This window comes from Siniperca chuatsi, linkage group LG21 (genome assembly GCF_020085105.1).
Source record: "Siniperca chuatsi isolate FFG_IHB_CAS linkage group LG21, ASM2008510v1, whole genome shotgun sequence".
Lineage (NCBI taxonomy): Eukaryota > Metazoa > Chordata > Actinopteri > Centrarchiformes > Sinipercidae > Siniperca > Siniperca chuatsi.
Genome location: NC_058062.1, coordinates 7,427,546 through 7,449,159, shown reverse-complemented (window position 1 = coordinate 7,449,159; position 21,614 = coordinate 7,427,546). Strand labels below are relative to the sequence as shown.

General features: G+C 39.3%; 1 protein-coding gene across 3 annotated transcripts; it reads right to left on the bottom strand.

Annotated features, from left to right (window-relative positions):
- Positions 1 to 1,474: 1,474 nt before the first annotated feature.
- hsd17b1 (hydroxysteroid (17-beta) dehydrogenase 1) lies at positions 1,475 to 13,283 on the bottom strand. 3 transcript variants are annotated; one of them, XM_044180367.1, is made up of 8 exons: positions 13,204 to 13,283; positions 10,428 to 10,493; positions 4,300 to 4,436; positions 3,796 to 3,957; positions 3,539 to 3,718; positions 3,279 to 3,372; positions 3,014 to 3,197; positions 1,475 to 2,304 (listed from the first exon to the last, which is right to left on the bottom strand). In XM_044180367.1, exons 3-8 carry the CDS (start codon positions 4,394 to 4,396, stop codon positions 2,149 to 2,151), a joined length of 873 nt encoding a protein of 290 aa, XP_044036302.1. In that variant the 5' UTR covers positions 4,397 to 4,436; positions 10,428 to 10,493; positions 13,204 to 13,283; the 3' UTR covers positions 1,475 to 2,148. The 3 variants fall into 3 exon arrangements, with proteins under 3 accessions (XP_044036302.1, XP_044036301.1, XP_044036303.1); XM_044180366.1 differs by having other exon boundaries at positions 10,420 to 10,493; positions 13,204 to 13,272; XM_044180368.1 differs by lacking the exon at positions 13,204 to 13,283 and adding an exon at positions 12,567 to 12,638.
- Between the last annotated feature and the right edge of the window lie 8,331 nt (positions 13,284 to 21,614).

Genomic DNA, 21,614 nt, shown 5'->3' with positions numbered 1-21,614 from the left:
TCTAGGAGCAAACCAACGAAAAATGATACTGTGTGTTTGAGCTAGTGAACAAGTGAAGCAAACACATGTTGTGCTCATGACACACCTGGACTTTGGCGCTACACAGGAATAAAGGTCATCATCTACATTCAACTCTTGTAATGTTTAAAGCAGAGCAGTAATAAATTTATCACCAAACAGCAGCATTCTAATACATAGACTAAATTAAAAGGTTTAAATTATGACAGTAGGAAAACTAAATGTAATTTTAATACATTTTACAACAACCTTTACCTAATTCTCATTATACTGATCTGCACAATACTACACGCTCTGAAAGGCTGACAACTCTAAGTGGAGTATTAGGTGGCTGTGCGGTAACACAGCCAGAACTGGTAGTGCAGGATCCATTTTAGGATCTTCAGATTGGAATTAGGGCACTTGATAATGGAGGGATTTAACTACCTCAGTCAATCCTATCAAAGATAGGCCCGAAACGAAACTAGTAGATGTACAGACAAGCTAACCTGTCTCAGGTTATAAGAGAACATACTCATGGGCTCACCAGCCCCAGCCTGATCCAAAAACTACACAGCTGTTCCAGCTGGCCCTCATTCAGTCTTTGATCCCTGAACTTTATACAGTTCAGTGATTCAAAAGCCCAACTGAGGCCTTATAATTTACTAACAACAATTCAGAAAGACTCTTCTCAACTTTTCATCTTTTTTAATTGTCCTGTTTTAGATTTCTATTGATACTTTTATGGGTACTAGAGGTAATTTCTTCCTTCTGTTATTTTGAATTACGGTAATAACTATAACAATTTTTTTGTCTGTTTATGCAATTTGTTGTCTCAGGACATTCACCAAATTCTCCAAACTGCACTACACTGGTGTCACGAAGTCACTGTATTGATGCCACTGGTTTGTGAAGACGTCACTGAATATGTGTTTTCAGGCTTTCACTGAACCAACCAATCAGAACTGTGTGTCAAGTAAGTACAAAATATATAAGATCACTTGATCACTTGTCTAACATATGTAAACTTCTCAGATAGACTCATGAAGATTCCTGTTAGACTTCAAGAATTAAAAAGCCACATGTCAAAGGTGAACTACCACAGAATATATGACGCCAACTCTTTGTGTATTCCTTGTGGCAATATGTACAGAGGACCAGAGGACAGAGAGACAATCCACTTCTAGGTGAACAGTATTTTTCCTCTTTTCTTCTTTTTTTAATAAAAGTGCTTGTTCCACTTTAACAAAATACTGTATCTCCTGATTTAAATTAGTTTCATATAATTTCTGACATTAACATGAATACATATTTACAGGGAAAAATGCAGAATTTGAGTATTATTCCTTGTGTTCCTTATAGCGTATTTCTTGTGACACTTAACCTCTATAATGAAATATTCACTATTGTTTCCTATCGCTAGAGACAAAGTAATTAAGGTACAACTGTACAATACAATCTGCAATCTGCATTTCAGTTCAGTTCAAAGACTTTATTCATTTATCCCCCAAGGGGCATTTTAAGGCAAGCAGTTCAGCAGACACTAGAAAAGAAATACAACATGTAAAATTCATGAATATTTTTGTTTTGCTGCCAGTGGAGAAATTCCTGGGAGCCAGATTTTTTTTTCATTTCATGCTTTGGAACAAGGACAGAACAAGGTTGTTCCTGTTCGCTTAAAATAGCCAATCAAAAATTACATAAGAAAATCCTGTTGTAAAAAATGTGGTAAAAACCTGTCCACAAGCACACCTAGCCCAGTGAAAACATGCCAACCGGTGTGGTAAGAACACTATCAAACAAGAGGAATGCAATAGCTATTGTATCACTTAAAACATAATCCCAAATATTTCTCCACTAACCAGACAATGGTCTATTTTTATATTCATATCTTTATATTGTGAAAAGGAATATAACTTTTGATAAGTGACATACAAAAATAGAAACGTGAAGTCACTCCCTCCTGTGAACTCTACTCACGATACGCTGACCTTACTGCCCTTTCAACCACAGAGCAACACACTGAGTCAGAGTGCATCAACTTTACTCCAGAAATCAAAAATGAAAGAGCTAATTATTAACTTCTGCGCCTAAAGTAAATAAGAGCAAGTCTGCACCAGTGGCCTGGTTGAAAACAAGGGATGTGCAAAATTATTGTTCCTCAGCTGAGAAAATGATTTTGCTCATAGCACTGATGTACCACGAGCCATCTGGTTCTGTGATCTTCAGTTTGCTAAGAGGTGGCACGACACCACTGGTGAAGTATCTGAATGCAGGGCTGGGTGACTGGATGGCATCTAGAAATACCTTGGAGACAAAAATAAACATACCACAGTGGTTAAATGTAGAGGTGCTCTTATATTGACCCGTTACATTTTGTAAGCTTGTGATAAACTCAACCTATATCATTATTCTGATCCTCTACTAAAGTAAAAGTAGCTATATAAAATACACCATTACAAGTGAAAGAACATCATTCAAAATTTTACTTCAGGTAAAAATCAAGTAAAAATAAAAGTAGTTCTAGCAGAAAAATGCATTTTAAGTATCAAAGGAAAGTACTAGATGCAGAGTGGCCCCTGTCTGCGTTATATTATTATATAATTGGAGGATTATTACTGATCATATTTTATTAGCACATCATAGGTTTTGGATGTAAAATTGAGTAACTGTAGCTGTTAAATGAATGTATTGTAAGAAGTTAATATTTGTACTTAAGTACAGTACCTGAATAAATGTGCTTAGTTACATTCCACCACTGTCCCATGCAAATACAAATGTGGAATTGTGCAATTCATAAAGGAGGAGTTCAAAGTCTTGCACAAAGTGTGACCGGTGAGAGGCTCCTCCATATCCACAGCTAGCGAACATTATTTTATTTTTAGATAGCAGACCAAAGAAAATGTTTCAGAGTGGTGTAAAAGGGTATAACTAGAAACCAGCACTTAAACTTCACTCACACACCCAGAATTGTTTCATGTGTCTGATGCAGTTATACTGTAGACATACAACATACCTTTACGATGTCCTCTGTGTCCTGTGCTGCATTTTGGAAAACGGAGCCACAGTGCTGCAGGTATTTTTCATAGAGGCTGAGTGTGCGGGTATCAACCTGTTGGAGAGATGCATCCCCAAGCTCCGCCTTCTGCAGGTTGACCAGGAAGTCAGTGTTGACTGGACCACACTCAATGAGACTCACACTACGGGATGATGCACCAAATCAATAGTCTCTCCATATTTACAGTTACAGGAAACAAGATGCAGCTAACTTTAAAACTCACTGGATATTGAAGTGCTGCAGGAGGACAGCCAAACTCTCACATGCTCCCTCTATTGCAAATTTACTGGCACAGTACACCTCATTAAAAGGGAGACCTGTAAGAGAGCGTGAAGTACGAAGATGGGTTATTTTGGAAATTTCATGCATGGCAGCAAGCATCAGCATGATTTGTTTTTGTGATTTCTGTCAAATCATTACAAAAACTGCACATGTGGAACACTGTTGACATTTAATGATTACTCGAGAATTTACTTGTCTCACCGTGAAGCCCTCCAGTGCTGCCAGTGACCAGAATGCGGCCCTGGCTCTGAGCCTTCATGTCTGGCAGGAAAGCCTGGATGGTCTGGATGGTACCGAGGAGGTTGACCTCCAAAATATGCCTCATCGAGTCCAAGGACTGCACCTCCAGCGGCCCCATCAAACCCACACCAGCATTGCACACTGTTAGTAGTGAGGATAAGCCCATTAACACACACAAATTACAATCTTAATCAGAACACACTGACACAAGAGCATACCCAGAATGTCCACTCTCTTCTCCACAACCCTGTCCCTCGCATCCAGGATAGACTGCCGGTCGGTCACGTCCATTTGGAGTATGTCCAAGGTATCCCTGTGCAGGCCTTTCACACACTCTAGAAGACGTTCCTTCTTGGCCAGGTTTCTCATTGTGGCATAGACTAAACAGAAAGCAGCACTTAGTGGCATTTTTTGATACAGATATAAAAAGGAATACACACATTGGCCTAAAAAGGAATAGTGAATGGTTTTCATAATGGTTTTAAATGTTTTGCTATTTATACAAATCACATATATGTTGCAGAATATATATATAGTTATTTGTTTAGCCTAGTATCACATTCAGCACATACAGTACAACATTACATACTGTACAGTGTCACTGTGTGCTTACGTCTTTAACATCAACAGTTCCTGGCTCAGTGCAACCTCTCTATGAAGACACTTTAGCACGTCAGGAATACAATAAAAGACCATCACTGGTCGATGTCAGCTGTGGTTACCTTTGAATGTTTTGTTGGGGTCAGAGGCTAGCCGGACAGCCAGGCTGAGACCGATTCCCGAGGAGCAGCCTGTGATCAGCACCACCTTCTTGTCCATGGAGCCCGGCTCACTAAAGTTCTGCTTCAATAGAGAGCAGCTGAAGAAAAGAGGATAAGATGGAGGCACGTGAAAATTCTTCTTCTCAATGTTTTCATGTCTTTCACTATCACAAGGCCAGTTAATCCTAAACATCTTCCTGTTATCAGCCACCTGGAGTCCTCCCATTTTTTTCTCATGTCCTTGTTTAGTATAGTTTGATTTTTCCCATTGAGACATCTGGGAAACATTACATTTGAGGGGGGTGGATGTGTGTGGGGGGACTTGTTTATACTTCCAGTGACATAAATGATCAATGATGTAAGTGTAAATTACATATATTTTTGGAGGTGTATAAACTAGACTTTCTGTGACTGCTGTGATGTGGTATGCCCTTATAATTAAATTTAGCTTCTGAGACAAAAAAAAAACCCAGTACACTATGCACTCTACCTGTTTAACCTTTCAATTAGAATCAGAATCAGAAATACTTTATTGATCCCAGAGGGGAAACTCTTTTGCTACAGCAGCTCACTATCACGTCAGTGCACACAGGAATAGAAGTACTAAGAAAAAAAAATACACTACACTCTATAATACAGGTCAGAAAATAAATTAAGTACCAAGTGGGTATAAGTATAAAACAAAATAAGTGTGAAGTACAAAGTGGGTTTACCGGTTGATGATAATAATATGTAATAAAGTAATAGTACATGAACTGCCAAGTTAAGTGTAGCTTATTTATAATGAGAGGATATTGCACAGCAGTAATGGAGGTATGAGTAAATATCAATATCAATAAAAAGGGAATTTTAAACTACACATGCTAGTATGAGCACCAGGTGGCAGCAAAACATCATAATATCAGTCCTCAACCACACCATGAATAAAGGCACATTGACCTCTGGCTGCTTCATTGACAACATCAAGACAATGAGGCTGAGAATAGCCAGAAAGGAGCACGATGAGTCTGAGTTTAAGGGTTCGAGGAGTGAAATCAAAAGTGTTTGATTTTGAGACCTTGCACCCTTTTTCCAGGCTTGTGTTGAGGGAATTTTTTTTTAGGCATGTCTAACAGAGAGTTGTCATTCACTGATGCCATTCAGCTCTGGTAGCTTTGGTTCAAGTTTATACAAACCATCCAGCAATACCTATAATATTCTTTAAATGTGTGACAAAGTCACTTCAATTCAAAGGTTTACATATTCTGAGCTTTTAACTGCATCTCACAGTCTTAATCAGATGATGAAAGCTCTGGCAAAGGGAGGAAGTGGATCTTTGAGTTGAGATTATTTTCCTCATAAATACTGTTCACAAGATTAAGAATGAACATCCATGCTAAAAATTTGAAATTCGTGTTAAAATAGAGTCTTGCAAATCAATGGTTTCAGCAGACTGAAGTGCTAAACTAAAATAATTTTCACTGACTAAATTAATCTTAATAAATTAATCTTAATAATAATAATAAACTTGTCATCTGTGATCTCAAGTGTTTTGGATTTAGGCATGTCAAACAAAGGCATTGCAAATTTTCAAATAAAAGGTAGTTGCACTGAAAGGAAACTAAGGGGAAACTTGGCCCATGTTAAAGCAAGACATTCCAACAAAAGCCCAGGTCCAAAAGTGACTATTATTCAGAACAAGTTATCCATCATGCAAGTTCTGAGCAGTGACTGGAAAATATGTTGTGTGAGTACAAGACGTCATCATGTGCATGTGACTGAGTTTTCACTAGGTTACGACGGATCCTCAGGTACAAACCATTCATCTATCAGAGTTTGTGTAAGTCTAGTAATTATGAATAGGGCATCTTCCTATTATAAACTGTCAAAAAACACTGGACATGGTGCTGTATTTGGATAAATCCTTAGGCAAAGAAGTGTCACTAAGAAATGTCATATAGAGTGTAGAGTATGCGTCATGAAATTTTTTTCTGTTAAGATAGTTCTTGCATGAAAGTTATTTTGCAGCTTCAATTCAGAGCCAGTGTTTATGCTGATATTGTGTACAAGCCTCATTTACAGTAATTTTTTGAGGCACTTGAAGTGTCACTGCCCTCTGCTATCTCGTCTTCCTCTTTTTTACCTTGTTGCTATCTTTCTGCATTTTAACTTGTTACCATCTGATGTGCATTCTCCTACAGCTGAGTTTCTGACCAGCCAAAAGAACTTTCAGCATTTCAGCAGCCTGATTTCTAAAGAATTTTTCCTGCTGATGGGAGCAAACCAAGTAGGAATTTCCTGCCATTTTGTTGCGTTCCTCCCCTTGAGATGGCATCGGCTTGGCTGCTGTCCCAGAGTCTGAGGGACAGATAACAGCAGGCCTCGAAACCTCTTTCAAATATATACGACTCCCAAGCATTGTTAAAAATCTTGAACTGCTTGACCTCAGACGTTACTGAGTTTTAGCTGTTTTATTGTATGCATCCATTTGTTATTTTCATTAAAGCTTATCTTGTTCAGAGTCATGAAGCTTGAATACACATATAGTAGGCTACTTTTCCATATGCATGTGTGCATGTTGCATTGTTACTGTTTTTGAAGAGGTGATGAAGCACGTCCAAGTTTCTGTGGCTACAGTGTGCAAATTGCTTTAACTTGAGTGAAAAAGCAAATGCCAATAGAAAATTCAAACTCATTATGTTCTGTATTAAACTTCTGTCTTCTTTCCTCTCTCTTCGTGCACAGTCAAGCAACACTCAGAAGTTTGGCGTGCACTTCAGCCATTAGTTGTTTCTGAATCCATCTTGACAGCATGGTACAGTCTATGGACCATGGTCTAATGCAGTTGGGCAGCTTCCTGCTACACGTGGCCTGCAGTCTCCCTGTGGCCCAGTAATTACCATGAGAAGGTCGAGTGTAGGTGCACGGTGGTCTGGAAAAGCCTTTAAAACACCTCTTCGACAAGATTGGCCCACAGCACTGAGAGTAAACAGACTTCTGAAGACCTACAGTTGCTCAGGGAAAGAGCAAGGACATCCCACGTGCACAACCGTGTATCGCATTTTTGGGAGAAAAATGTTTGTTGGAAGTGGTGGAGGCAGCAGGCTTGCCTCGTGCTCAAGGCGGAAATGCATGTGATGGAGCAGTCATGGATTCTGCAGTGTGACTGCAGTGCCAAAAGCAAAAGAAGCATCTGCCACTGCTTCAGGAGGAAAAGCATAACAGCTCCCTGGTGTCAGTCCATTCATGTGCTCACCCTGTGGAGGACAAGGCCAAGTGAGTCACACTGGGCTGTGCTATTCCAGGTCAGACACATGTAATGAGTGCATAGTGCAGACACAATACAAGGTTTGTAACAACACTGAGTGGCTTCAGAAGCAGATGTACTCGACAGGATGTCCCATGTGAGAGTGATGAGCAGAAGTGAAACAGTTGAAGACGTGGATGTGGCGAAGCTGAAATGTCACGCTATACCTGGTAACGAAGTTAAATGAGGCTAATTTTACTGAGGGCGTTTCAGCTGAACTGAATAATGCGTATCTTACATTTCTCAGAGATGTTACCTCACTGTACAGTTGTAAGATAAAACAGTTCAATGACCTTTTGAAGCTGATGAGATGACACTTGTTCTACATCTCAAAAAAGGGTGATGCAGTCTATCATTGTTGTGATCAGCTAATACCAGCCAAGATGGCTAGATACCATCAGCCTCCCTTTGATGAGGACATTACATAAAAATAAAGCATCCCTCTGACTTTAGAATATGATGATGACATGATGGGGTGATCATATATGGAGCAAAACCTTTCCCTGAGCAGCGGGAATGCTGACAGACAGCACCGTTGAACACATGAACACAAGCTTTAAAGTAACAATAACTATGAACTGTGTGGTGACTGCATCATGCAATTTATTTAAAATGGGTTGTTGAAGATAATACAAATGTGAAACACAATTTCCAAGATACTCTACCACACCAGCAGGGATACTGGTTAGGAATTACTTCTGCAGGTGCCAGGGGCTAAGTTACATAAATTGTGGAACAGCTCAGTAATTTGATAAAATAGACATTTTGTTTTGATTAAAAAAATATGTTCACATATTGTGTCAGCTATAATACCTGAACTTGTGACTAAGAGTGCATAACAAATAGCAGAAAAGCAAAGAGAAACTGTAAGATAAAAGCAATGGTTAAAATAGATAGCTAAAAGTAATAAATAAAGTGTTTAAAAAAAAGTTAGCTGAAAGTAATGGATAAACAGTACCTTAAAGTAATCAGTAAATGGTTGAAATAGTTATAGCTAAAAATAATGAATGATTGAAATAGCTAAAAGTAATGTATATGTGGTTGAGATAACTAAAAGTAATGGATGGTTGAAATGTCCAGTTTCTGCCAAAGCAGTAGTGAATGCAGACTTAACCAAACTGACCTAAACATTGACAGTTCAGTTGCATTATGAGAATGGACATATGATCGAACCATCCTATATTCATTCTCATTTCACTCATTAAATAATAATCAGTTTAAATGAACACATTTGGAACATGACGGGTGTCGATTAAGGGATCTCACAGGGCTGTAGGGGCACTTCTGACAAAAGGTTGGGAACCACTCAACCTGATCTCTCACATTATGAAATTATACACTGAAATGCAGTCATTCTTTATACATCTATGAGACAACTAACCCTATTTTGAAATACTGTGACTTTGGGTCTTATGCAGGTCAGATTATCCTTCAAAATGTTTTTCAGTAAAACATACCGCATTCACTTTTCTAACTTTACAAGTCAGTGAAAAATCCTCACATAAATGCCGACAGAGGATGCAGATAACAATGATAGTGTCCCTTGGAAGACATAAATTTGACATAAATTTCATATTTTGATTGATTGGTTTGATTGCTTTTTGTCTGGTGTTGTCTCTATGCCAATAAGTTCATACTGCAACATTTCCATCTGATATCATATTAGTTCCTCTCTACCTGTCTGAGAGGTTTTGTTTCACTTTGTAAAACCACAGTTTGACTGCTTTGGTTTAGACTTGATTTTATGATTATAGCTATGTGTCTGCATCTGGTGAGATAGAGTTACTGTGTCTGACCTTTTCTTGCCTCTCTTCTCAATTCACAGTAGATACATTTAATCCATATCCTTTTCTTCAACTATGGCTCTAATAATTCATCAAAGTCTGCAGCCTCTCAACTCTTTTACTTACAAAATGCTTTGCCTGGAGACATATTATTTCTGTTATCTTTCAGAGTTTCTTCTATTTCACTATTGTATGTATGCATCTATGTTGTTCTTTGCTCACTGGTATAGTAAATGTCCAAAGAAAACTGTCAATGTTTGAGAGAGGTTTCAGTGCTTGTGTGTGTTGCAGTTGGACATAGCGCTCTTATATTAGTTGTTGCAGGGATATGTCATAAAAATAGAAAATATCCTGTGTTCTGTGAAACCCATCCAGCCTACAGGACAGAACTGGGACTGGAGTGAGAGATTGAAAGAATTCCCTCCTCTGAGAATTTAATCCAGGATGATAAAAACCCAAACCAAGGAGCTGTAACTTTATGTGCCTTCTTATAAACTGACGAGAGATGTGGCCCTGACTACTCGTTCTGTTCTGACGACGTATGGCAGGTTTACTTCAGTAAAGGGTAAAGAGAGAGCCTGAGAAATCCACAATGCATTTTTCACAGGGTAACATAGAGGGAGTGGGGCTCGCTCCTTTCTGGTAAAATCATCATGGCTGAAACAGGAGAGGACGTGTGGAAAGTATGAATGGTTTTGAACACAAGTACAGAGACAGAATCAGCACATTTTAAATTTCTAATCTACAGAATAGAATTTCCTGAAACCATTTTAGTATAACTAGCTCAAACTCAATAATTATAAAGATAGATTTTCTACCTAATAATATTAGAATTGTACTTACATGCAAGTTATATTCTTATCTTTTTGTCTATATACAACGAGAGAAATGCAATCTCTCTGAAAGTATTATTAATGAGAAAGCTGCAAGTCCATAATTCATTGAGGTCGGAGCAAGACCAAGACAGACAGAAACAAATATACAGTCGTATTTCAAGTGAAAGAACATTACAATCTTACTGTGGGCTCAAGGGAAGGGTCTGGCCAAACTTCCATCTCAGAGCAGGGTCAAAGGTCACTTAGGTCCTGTCAAGAGAGGGGATTAGGGCATCATATTTTATACATGTATATTTTCCCAGAGTTTTTGATATATGGGATGATGCAAGGTTTATGGTTGCCTGCTGGACATGTGGCTTTACGTCAGCAGTAACCCTAAGGGCCACTGCCTGACCTGCCGGTTTTGCATTCCACAGGACCAGTTTGTGTACAAAACCTCAGAGCTCCAGGAAATGGCAGGGATTGTGTCATGGGAAATGTCTCCTCTGTCTTGTAACCGCTCGAAGCATTCTTTCTCTCTGTTACATTGGGGACATCCTGTTCCTGCTCTTTTCTTTGCCTTCAGGCACTCAAGTCTGTCCTAGGACTAGACCTGACCTGTATTTAGATCAGAGCACTGATGTCTTAGCCATTGCTTAAGTTGAAGGTCAAAGCAGGACAGTTTCAATGTGTACACATACCCCCTGCAGCTGCACCATCATGGTGACTTTTGTTCTGTCGACAGGCACAAACGTATCTGAGCTATGTATTGGAGGCTTGTTCCGGTGTGAGATCCAGCTTGTTAGATAACATACATTAGAAAATTATCTAAGTGCAGATCTCATCAGTAGAGGTTTGCTGGGTCAAATCCCTGGCCTGGCTGGGAAAATACAGTTGGAGACAGCAGACGACTGGGCACTGGGCAGCTTCATGGAGTCAATGGTTAAATGTGAAGCATGGAAGGACAAGTGTGCTAACTCTAAACATTAAACAAAAAAAATGTTGGGTGGCTGTATTTGTATTTTATAATTTTTCATTAGAGAAATTACGTGAAACTGTCCAGCAGCACACATTCCAGTTTTATCTTTTTTTTCTTGGCTCTCTGTCTTTGCTCCAGGTGCAGCAGGCAGAGAATGCCAGGACTCCATGCATCAGTACTTCACCTATGATGTGGTGAAAGTGATGGGTGGTGTGTTGGGGCACGGCAAGTGACTCAGCCATGCTGGTATTTACCTTACCTGATATCATATAAAAAGAGTTCTTGGCAGTAAATGCAGGCATGTTTTAACACCACCACTCTCACTCTGCACAGTTATCACGCCAAATGGCTTCTTTTTTTCCTGTTTCTTAGTGCCCCACAATCTCTTTCTCTTTTTGTCTGAATCATTTCTAAATAATGCTTCTCCATGTGCCTTCTTGCCACAGATACTGATGAAATCAGTGGTGCACTCCACCCACCACCTGGTTACCTGGATACCCTTTGTTTACAGCTGGGTCTGGACACACTGTAACTAAGTGTGTAGACATAACAATAACATGATGCATTGTGCTAGCATGCATGACAGTAAGTGGCAAGACTCCCTTCACAGACCTTCCCACAAACATAAACACCACACCACACAAATCACATGCTCTTTTTTTTTTTAAAACTGCAAACACATTCATTTGCATTTTACAGCCATACCTGCCTTTCTTTTTCCGAAAGTTCTTTCCTGTGTTCTCATGTGCAAATGCTTACCAAACCCACTTCCCCTGGCTCTCAAATGCATACAATTCACACAAAAAGAGATTAACGTGCTCTGCAGTTGAGATATGCAGTGCTTAGACCTGAATAATGAAGTCTTGTCCTAATATTTGTCTTAGCATCTACATTGTTGCTTTTTTCTTTTGTTTTCTGCTGGCCGAGGATACCCCACCTATTTCATTAGCTTGCATAAGCTGGCTGTTAAAGGGAAGCTGCAGTGAAACCTTGGCAGACAGTCTGTCAATGACTATTAGCTTAGAAAATTATGAGAACCCAACCCATTTTGCCAGCCCATACCGCAGTTGCATAATCACTGCCTCGACTTTCAGTTCCCAAGAACCAAGAACACAAGTTTTACACCTGTGGCATGCAAACCTGCTAAATGCCTGTCACCATGAGCACTTTTTCTCATTCGTTCTTTAATTGATTCGTTTAAAAGATCATATTTCCTCAGCGCCTTTTGTCATCTGCTCTCGGCACAGGCCTGGTATGTCCCACACTCCCACAGTTGAGAGTTAATCCTTGTTATTACCTCAACAAATACTTCTCTCACACGCCAGAATAGAAAGACATGTCACCTGTCTTCATTTCTAACATACCTGTTATGGTTTGTCATTGTTTTTTTTTCCGATGCTGGTGTTCTTTCATTGGTTGATTCCTCAACGGTTTTCTAGTCATGCTATATTTGAAAAAAGCTGCAGTGAAACAGAGATAGCCTTGCCCTGCAATAAAAACTAAGATAAAACTCTGCCTCGTATCTCTCACATAAGTCCAACTGCTTAGAGTATCTGGGTAACATGTTTGCTTTCAATTAATCTATGGTTAGAACGGTTGGAGAAAGTGAACTCGTTTTCATGGCTAAAGAACATCTTTAGCCAGGTTTAAAGTGAGAAGTCACTTTTGAAGTTATTCAAATGCCCAGATGTGACAATACATTACTGTACACTGGTTAGTGTTTATGTAGTTCAATGTATAGAAGATTGCAATTTATTCTGAGAACCATTTCAGCAAGGTCTAATGATACAGCAGATTAAACACACGAGTAAGCCTACCATTTCAAAGTAAGATAAATACTGCATTTATTTAATCATTCACAATCAGTCATAAGCAAAAATAAGTTAATGGACCATATGCTCTTTGTTGCCTTAAAGCAAGACTATTTAATTTTTGTAACAATAAATAACATTAATCTTCCTCTTACAAATGAAACGAGAATTCATAAGCAATAATACTCACCTTTGCTCAGTTCAAAACACTCATGGCTTTTGCTGCTACAGCCTCACTTGATCCGGTGTGACCAATAGTGTGGTATGCGAGTCTAATCCAATACACATCTTTCAAGCTAATATGTCCTCATGGTATGTTAGCGGCCCATTCAGTGTGTGCGCTGAAAATAAATCTGGTGTTTGTACACAGCCCTGACTCTGTAAATGGGAAACAAACAAAGTGGCTCGGACCGAGCCACAAAACACTATTCCAGCCATGATTTGTGTGTCAGGTAACATTATATGACTTGCCCACAGACATTCAGCTTACTTTCTAGTTTGCCAAGCTATGCTGTTGTTGGAGAGTTGTGATTATCGCTGTCTGGAGCTGGTTTGCTGGCTCTGGGAAATGTCTCGTCCTCTCTGGCTGTTAACTTCGCAGCAGCAACTGTAGCAGCAGTTTGCTAACCTAGCACGAGTCAAGTTACTGGTGACAATGCACAGGCAATTTAGTGATGTCCAGCTACTCATCAGAAAGAAACTAATCATACACACACAGTCACACACCGATGGCACAGCCTTCGGGTCAGTATCTTGCCCAAAGACACATCGACATGCAGGCTGGGGGAAGCCGGGGATCGAAACCCCTATCTTCCTATTAGTGGGTGACCCGCTCTATAATTATTATAATTGCTCATAAAAATAGCAAATTAAAGAAGAATGATATGGCCCTTAAAATCCAAAACACTTTTTGGCTCCCTTAGCACCAGAGAGAGTTATTTATTATCACGTTTTTATTCCATATAAATTGTGGATTTTGTAAATGTACGTTCTGTAGTTTCTACACAACCTCCCAGTCTAAGCTAAGGATACAGATACAAAACATTCCCAAGGACCATCTGGGTCTTATCACCTCTCAACATCATTTCCTTCACATAAAATGACCAAGCCCGGGAGCCAAGTCCCTTAAGTGTGCTTGCTCTTACTGTAAATGGTGCTACGTGCTTATCACACATCACTCCCTATTCTGTCATGTCAATGAACCTTAATTTTATTGCTAATGCAGATGATAAATTCTCCCGTATTCCTCCTCTTAATACTCGTCCCATGCTCTAATGCTGTTGTCTTTTAAAGTGAATAGAGGGAGAGTTAAAGGCTAAGGTACATTTGGACAGAGATAGAAGGGGTCACAGTGACAAGTTGGTGAATTTCTCAGACAGTGGTAGACGCCAATTAAATCTGTCTTGCGGTTATGAGATGACAGAGCAAAGGTCAATAGAAAACTCCGGGAAACGTGCTGTGCTGCATGATCCTCCAGGAACTGTAGAAGTCGACTGTATCTGGGGCAAAATTTATCATACTTAGTAATTATTACAAGAACATTTTGGCCTATAATTTGGGTTTACAAAGCAGACTTCTGTGGAGGCAGCAGATAACCTAGCAGGAGGAGGGGAGAAGCCCAAATGCGTGATTATTAGCTGCTGGTTATATAAGATGGTTTTTCATGACTTCTCCAACCCAAGAAATCAAGTTGAATTCTCGGAGTGACATGCATGGCAATCTTCATGACGGGCATGATGGGAATGTGATGGCATTACAGCCTAATATGGGCATTACACTGAGCTGATGGGCCAGTTCGACTCTCAGTAACATTCCAGCTCCTCTTAGTTTCTGTTCATCAAGCTGTTATGAACTCACCTTCAAATTACTTCCTTGTTTACAGCACATTTTTGGATAGTGACAGGATTAGTGTGTCTGAAAGCATGGATGGTGTACATGCCCTTTGCACCCTTACACTTACAGTAAACTAAAACAGTTCTGTCAATTAACACCGTTGTTTGATCCTGATCCTTTTTAATTTTATAAAAAGCAGGTATCACTTTTCAAATCGTTTTACAAATCATTTTAATGCTTCATAGATTAGTAATTAGTTATTTATAAGGATAATTTTGGGGTTGCCCGGTTGTGAAAAATCCTCCAGCATTTTGCTTTGTTTTAGTTGTTTAGTCCATCACAAATGCTCCTCCAGTGCACCTTCTGGAAAAGAGCTACAGACCCTCCAGTGATGGAAGAAGAATTCAGATCCTTTTCTGGTAAAAGTACCAATACAACAATGTAAAAATACTCCATCACAAATAAAAGTCCTGCAAATCTTTCTTAAGAAAGAAGTATTATCAGCAAAATGTACTTAAAGTATCAAAAGTACTTGTTCTGCAGTAAAATGGCCCCTGTAACTTATGTACATATGACATTATTAGATTTTTAATACTGATACATCAATGCATAAACAGTATTTTACTGCTGGTCGAGGTGGAACGAGTATGAACTACTTTAGGTAACTACGTTAGGTAGTTTAATCCAGTGGTTCCCAACCTTGAGGTCTGGCCCCTCCAAAGGGTCACAAGATATATGTGTGTATATATATATATATATATATATACAAGGTGGATGTTTAATGGGAGAGAAGAGAAGAAAGAGCAAAGTTCTGATACACAAATCTGTGGCTTCTATTGGCATTGGCTTTTATTGTGAAATATTGGATGATTTAAGCATTCATTTAAATCAAACCAAGTGAGAAGTTCAGAGGGGAAATGTCTCTTTGGTTGAAATGCTAACAACTCATAGACATCTGAAAAAAAAACAAGGGGCCCCAACCAGACGCATATTTTTTTTTATAAGGGGTCACAAGCCAAAAACTGGTTTAAGCTTTAACAATGTGTTGTATTTTATAAGATTATCTTATGTTTGTATGTGAAATCTCAATCTGAAAAGTAAATCTGTCAGATAAATGTAGTGGAGAAAAAATATAGAACGATGAGTAGAGTAGAACGATGAAGCAGCAGAAAATGGAAATACTCAAGTAAAGTACCTCATACGTACAATACTTGAATAAATGCACTTAGTTACTTTTATATAATATTATTATATATAATATTTATATAATACTTGCCCTTACAAACACTTGCCCATCTGAGAACATTTTTTCAAAGATGACAAGAGATTATTTTTTATCATTTTTGAATGCATGTGCACCTTTATTTTTCTGGGAGTTTAAGCACATGAAAGCAATGAGGAACCACACTTCTAGACCTCATCCTTGTGAGCTTTGAATTTATTTAATTCATAGCTGTCTTGGCAGTTTTTGTCTCACACTAGACTCAGCCAGATCATATGACTGACCTGTCTCTGGGGTCTTTGATCAGTGCTTTGGATCACATACAGCAGTGGACATTAACGTTACACTCCAGACAAAAGTGAAATTACATCAGAGGTGCTGGAAAACTCTTACAAGAGACAGATGTCAGGCTAGATTTGGGGATGTCTTTTTATTTTTATTTGTACAAGATTTGTATTCTCCTTTGTATGGGAGGCTTCTTTGTTTCCTGTGTGATTGTAAAATCATCTTTATGAAACCTACCACTGCTGCAAAAATGATATTTAAGTATCCTCCATATTTAGACAGCTATTTTTGTAATGATAACATATGATATGACTTTAAGGCTCACATTATAGTTTGTTGATGTAAAAAAAAAGAACCCTGTGGTTGTTCTTTAGTTAAATAATAAAGTGATCTGTAGTTTCCAAATAATTCATCTGTCTTCAGTGCTAGAGTCTCAGTCTTGCCTCTGGTTTAACGGGGATGTGGCAGTAGATTCCTCTGGCCTGGCCTTGCGTCAGCAGGGGGATGCCTCGAGATCCAGCATCTGGGTGCTGCATTCTTGCCATCCCTACACATTGCCATCGTAACGCTCACGAGAGACAACAGTTCATCAGCCTCAGTCGCAGACAGAGTCGTTTCCTGTCCCCCAGCTGGAGTGAGGGGGTGTGAGAAACATGCTCACTGAGCTCAGAGTTATGGCCAGAGAGGCGAATGGTAGCACAGAACCAAATAACCCCGTCCCACAGTGACGATGGTCCCCTCTCCAACAGACAATCCACTCAATAGACGAGGAAGAGAGACAAAGGAGCAATTCAGTGTCTGTTAACACAAGAGGCCCTGTCTATAATAAATACCAAGCTATGAATGAAGATAAAGATGTGTAGGCTTTATGACCAAACATGAAAATCCAACTCAGGTTCCTCAGACAAATCATTAGAAGTGATTAGGAAGATTATGTTAAAACCTAACAGATGGTGCTAACCATTGCCTTTATTTGTGGGGTTTCAGGGTTTCGAATTAGATAAGGGCCTGTCAGCGGCGGCTGTCCCTTCAAAGTGGGGACACGTCCTCAGTGTGGCCACAGACATTGGGCTAGAGGGTGGCTAACTCAATCGGAATTCCTTCCAGAGTGTTTTATGTTTCCATTCAGCCTGAGGAAGGAGCTGTAGACCACTGGAAGCTGGACACCCTCCAACCCTTTACATATTATTTAAAGGGAAATTCATTTTACTTTTACATATTCTGTTGTCTGTCTCACCAGTTCAACATTACAGTGCACTTAAAATCCTTCACAGGGTTGTAAAACAGGAGTGCAAAATGTTCTTCTGCTTCTGCTTAAAGGCAGCAAAACAAATTCCTTCCTGTGAAATAAAGTATGTTGAGACATGTTTGATTCACTGTGGGTCACTCTGATTTGTGATGTGATCAGCTGAAAAGCTGAGGGAGGTGATAAAGAAGGCAGTTTTAACACAGATGCCTGGGGGGAAGCATGAATAAATGGCTGTCGATGTGAGTTATAATTCATGGCTGCAGGGTTCTCGAGTGCTAAGCTAGTGGAAACACACGCATACACACACGCGCATATGAGTGCATACACTTAAGTCTAGATTTCTCCCTGGGAGGTCTTGCAAGGGCAAAAGAAAAAGAACTAAAAAAGTAAGAACAGAATATAAAATTATGGGAGCGAATGAGCAGCCAGATTCATGGGGGTCAAGCCGGCCTCTGGATTTACTGAGGCTGAAGAAGTATTCGTTTGCGTGAATGAGAACAAAACACAGGAAAACAGTAGCAGGCTATAGGGCCACAGCCAGGGCTCAACAACATGGGATGAATGATTTCTGTGGAAAAGGAGGGCAATCGTCCGAACCCTCTTCATCATTATTTCACCTTTCTGAGGCTTTGCAAGAAGTCAAGAAAATGGATTTCTGAGCTGCGGACCAGGTTCAGAGTCTTACATGAGAGTTCAGGTGAGGAAACAGGTAATATTGTTTGCATAACTCCACTTATTTTTGTGTGTGCTATCTGCCTTTTGTGTTAAAGTTGGTTGAACTCTTTAGTCCATGGCAAATATACTTCAGGCCATGAAATTTGGTTTGGATATGCACGGTCACCAGAAAATGATTCCTGTATTTTGTTGACCACCTAACCTTCTATCACCACTGTCAGTACACAATTTCCCCCTCAACAACACTTTGGTCTAAGTCAAGGTATATCAAACCTTATGGCTGGATTTCCACAAAATTTCCCTCACATATTTTTTATTCCCAGAGGACAATTTGCTATGATTTTGGTGAACCGCTCACATTTCTTCTAGTGCTACCATGAGGCCAAATGATCTACTTATACACAAGAAATAGCATAATCTAATGGGCAGATTGCCATGAAATGTACTCAACATATTAATTCTCCCCAGAGGTTTAACCATTTTAGACACTTGATGAGTGTCCTTACACTTAAATGGTGACCCAATGGTATTTCCACTAACACCACCCTTGGGACAATAAATGTTACATTTTTAGCCTGAAAGTTTTAGTACAATTGTTGGTATGCTGTTTGTTCAGTCCAACTCTTTCATATTGTGGAATGGAACAAATAATTACAAATAAGTTATAAATATCAAGCAAGTAAATATTTATAACTTATTTGTAATTTGGGTGAACCACCTTTAATGTAGTTGATTTCTTAGTGGATCATTGCCAACTTAAACTTAAATTTAAAACTTAAAAATAGAACCAAAAAAAAGACTGAATAATAATAATAATGATGATAATAACAATAATAATAATAACAGTAATATGTAATAAGCTACATACCATCAGGGTTTTTAATTTTGGGAAATACGCTTTCTGGCAGGTAATTAGATGAGAAAATTGATACCACTCATATCTGTCCATTAAATATAAGGCTAAAGCCAGCACTGAGTTAGCTTAGCAGACTGGAGACTTTGAATGGGAGGAGTAACTGTCAAACAGTTTTTAATGTGGCCAGTCAGAGGCTTACAACCCTCCAGGAAGTTACTGGAGTTATTTTGTTACCTTCAGATAGAGCCAGGATTGTTGTTTCCCCTTGTTTCCCGTATTGGTGCTGACCTAAGCTAACCAGCTACTAACTGTAGCAGACAGATATGAGAGTGGCATAATCTTTTTATTTAACTCTCTGCCAGAAAGTGAATAAGCGTATTTCCCAAAATATCAAACTATTCCTTGAAGCACAAAAACAAAAGACTTGTTTCCTGCATTGTATAGTGCACCTGTTCATAATATGAATAAAAGAGTGGCCATTAAGTGTGACAGTTGCAGGGAAAAAGAAGGTTCCACTTTGTTCGACCTTTGACCCAAACCTCCCCTCACTTCGTTCCTTATGCAAGTCCCAAAGGGCCCCACAGTGAAAGAGCAAGCTGCCTGCTGGTTACATGTGGTCAAACACAAAACACCAACACAAACATACATAGGAACAGGCAAACACTAATCACACATATGCATAAGCAAACACACACTCATGCACAAAACTCTGGCCCTATTTGGTGCAGTGTAAACTGGTACAGTAAACATTACTTAATACACAGTAGGGTGCTGGGATGTCTCATGCAAACCTGTGACCTTCCTGTTATGATTTTTCACCTCATTTTAAGTTGAAACAATCCCACAAACCAAAACCACAAAGCTCTCCCCAATGGCCTTGTGAAGGGATGGATATGGGCCATCGGACTGAGGATATAGGCCGAGGCTAACCTCTTTAAAGATCTACTTGGCTATGGTTTAAAGCAAACTCCTCTTCCCACACACATTTATTGTTGAGGGGAAAAAAATCAAGCATTCATTAGATCCATGTCATGAAACTCTTGAGCCAGTTGTGTGTTTTTTTGGATAATAGTTTTTCAAGTCTTTATATGCAAGTCTTCACATTCAATAGTTTCACTTATTTCTGAGCTTATGGCCAGAGGATGATAAAAGCTGGCATGTGCTGCTAGAAAGTGCATGTGTGAGTGAGTGAGTGTGTGTGTGTGTGTGTGTGTGTGTGTATGTATGGCTTGTTGCACTGTCACCATGGCTACGCGAACAAACACAGAGAACCGAAGCGGCACGCTTCAGCATGACATCAATAGTAGCAAGCCAACCTTTGACCCCTGCCATGCCTCAGATGACATATGGTTGCATCTACCTGCTGTTACTAGAGTCACTGGGCTGTGTTCTCTAGTGACCTGCAGCACCAGTTAGATTTGTTTCATGTAGTCTGTGGGCGCACTGACAGAGGGTGCAGGTTTAAGTACAAAACATGATTTTCAAGTAGAATGAGTACAGCTTGTACTTTTAATCTATCAACATTTTTTCACAGTGGTATCATGTGTCTGTCTGTCATCTCCAATAGCTGTGCAGGGGAATATTTCCTTTTATGAAACAAAGCCACTTTTAAAAAAATAATCACAGATTCCCTTGGCAAGAGCCTGCCAAAGCAAATAGCATAGAAATTATAGCTAATGACTGTTTCCTTGCAGGCATTCATCTTATTTACAATTCTTAATTTAGGTGTGCTGAGGATTTTCTTTAAAGCACCCTGAGTTCTCTGTTGTCTTCATTCCCCCTTTCAATTTGTCTTTGTTTCTTGGCATTTCTTTTCTCACTGGTAGTTCTGTCTGCTAGACCAACGCTACCCTATTTCTTAATACTTACCATCCCACCTCCACCTCCCATGCTCAGTTGCCAATTAAAATACATTTTTTCCATTTCTGTCCTGAGTCAGACATTCCAAATGGATTTCTCAGCTTTCCCATTTCCTCTGTTTCCTTCTCTTATCCTTCTTCTACCCACTGGTGTGTCTTCTTGTATCACTCTCCTTCAAATTTGTGCCATTTATATTCTTCCTACCCGTGCTGACTAGTTTTAGGTTTATCTGACCATCTCAGAAAGGAGTGACACACGAGAGTTCCTCCAACATTTTTATCTCAGGTTGCTTTGAAATCATGTTTATTACCGTCAGACTGCAATTGTTATTTTTTACAACTTTATTTTTCCATGTCATCAAGCCCCAACTGAGACAACAATAATTTGTTTTGGCAACCAACCCACAGATAAGCTTTGGATGGATGGCCACGGGTGCACGATTGTGTTGTCCAGTATTTTTCATCTGGTCCAAGAACGTGTCTGCTTTTTCAAATTCCCAAAGTTTTATTTAATCCCATCTGATATTGTCTGAATAATGCTAGTATTATGTAGGCATAAAGCATGTACAGTGAATTGAGCTGTGAAAGGTTTCATGTTGCCTGTTGTTGGATTAATGAGACA

Bases quoted from the DNA above. Each gene is read 5' to 3' on its own strand.
- hsd17b1 (XM_044180366.1), bottom strand. From the start codon at position 10,463: ATGGAAGTTTGGCCAGACCCTTCCCTTGAGCCCACAGTAAGATT. The intron at 3,373-3,538 runs GTGAGACAAGTA...GCTCTCTTACAG, and splicing joins CAGCACTGGAGGGCTTCACG to GTCTCCCTTTTAATGAGGTG. The intron at 3,198-3,278 runs GTGAGTTTTAAA...ATCATCCCGTAG, and splicing joins CTGCAGCACTTCAATATCCA to TGTGAGTCTCATTGAGTGTG.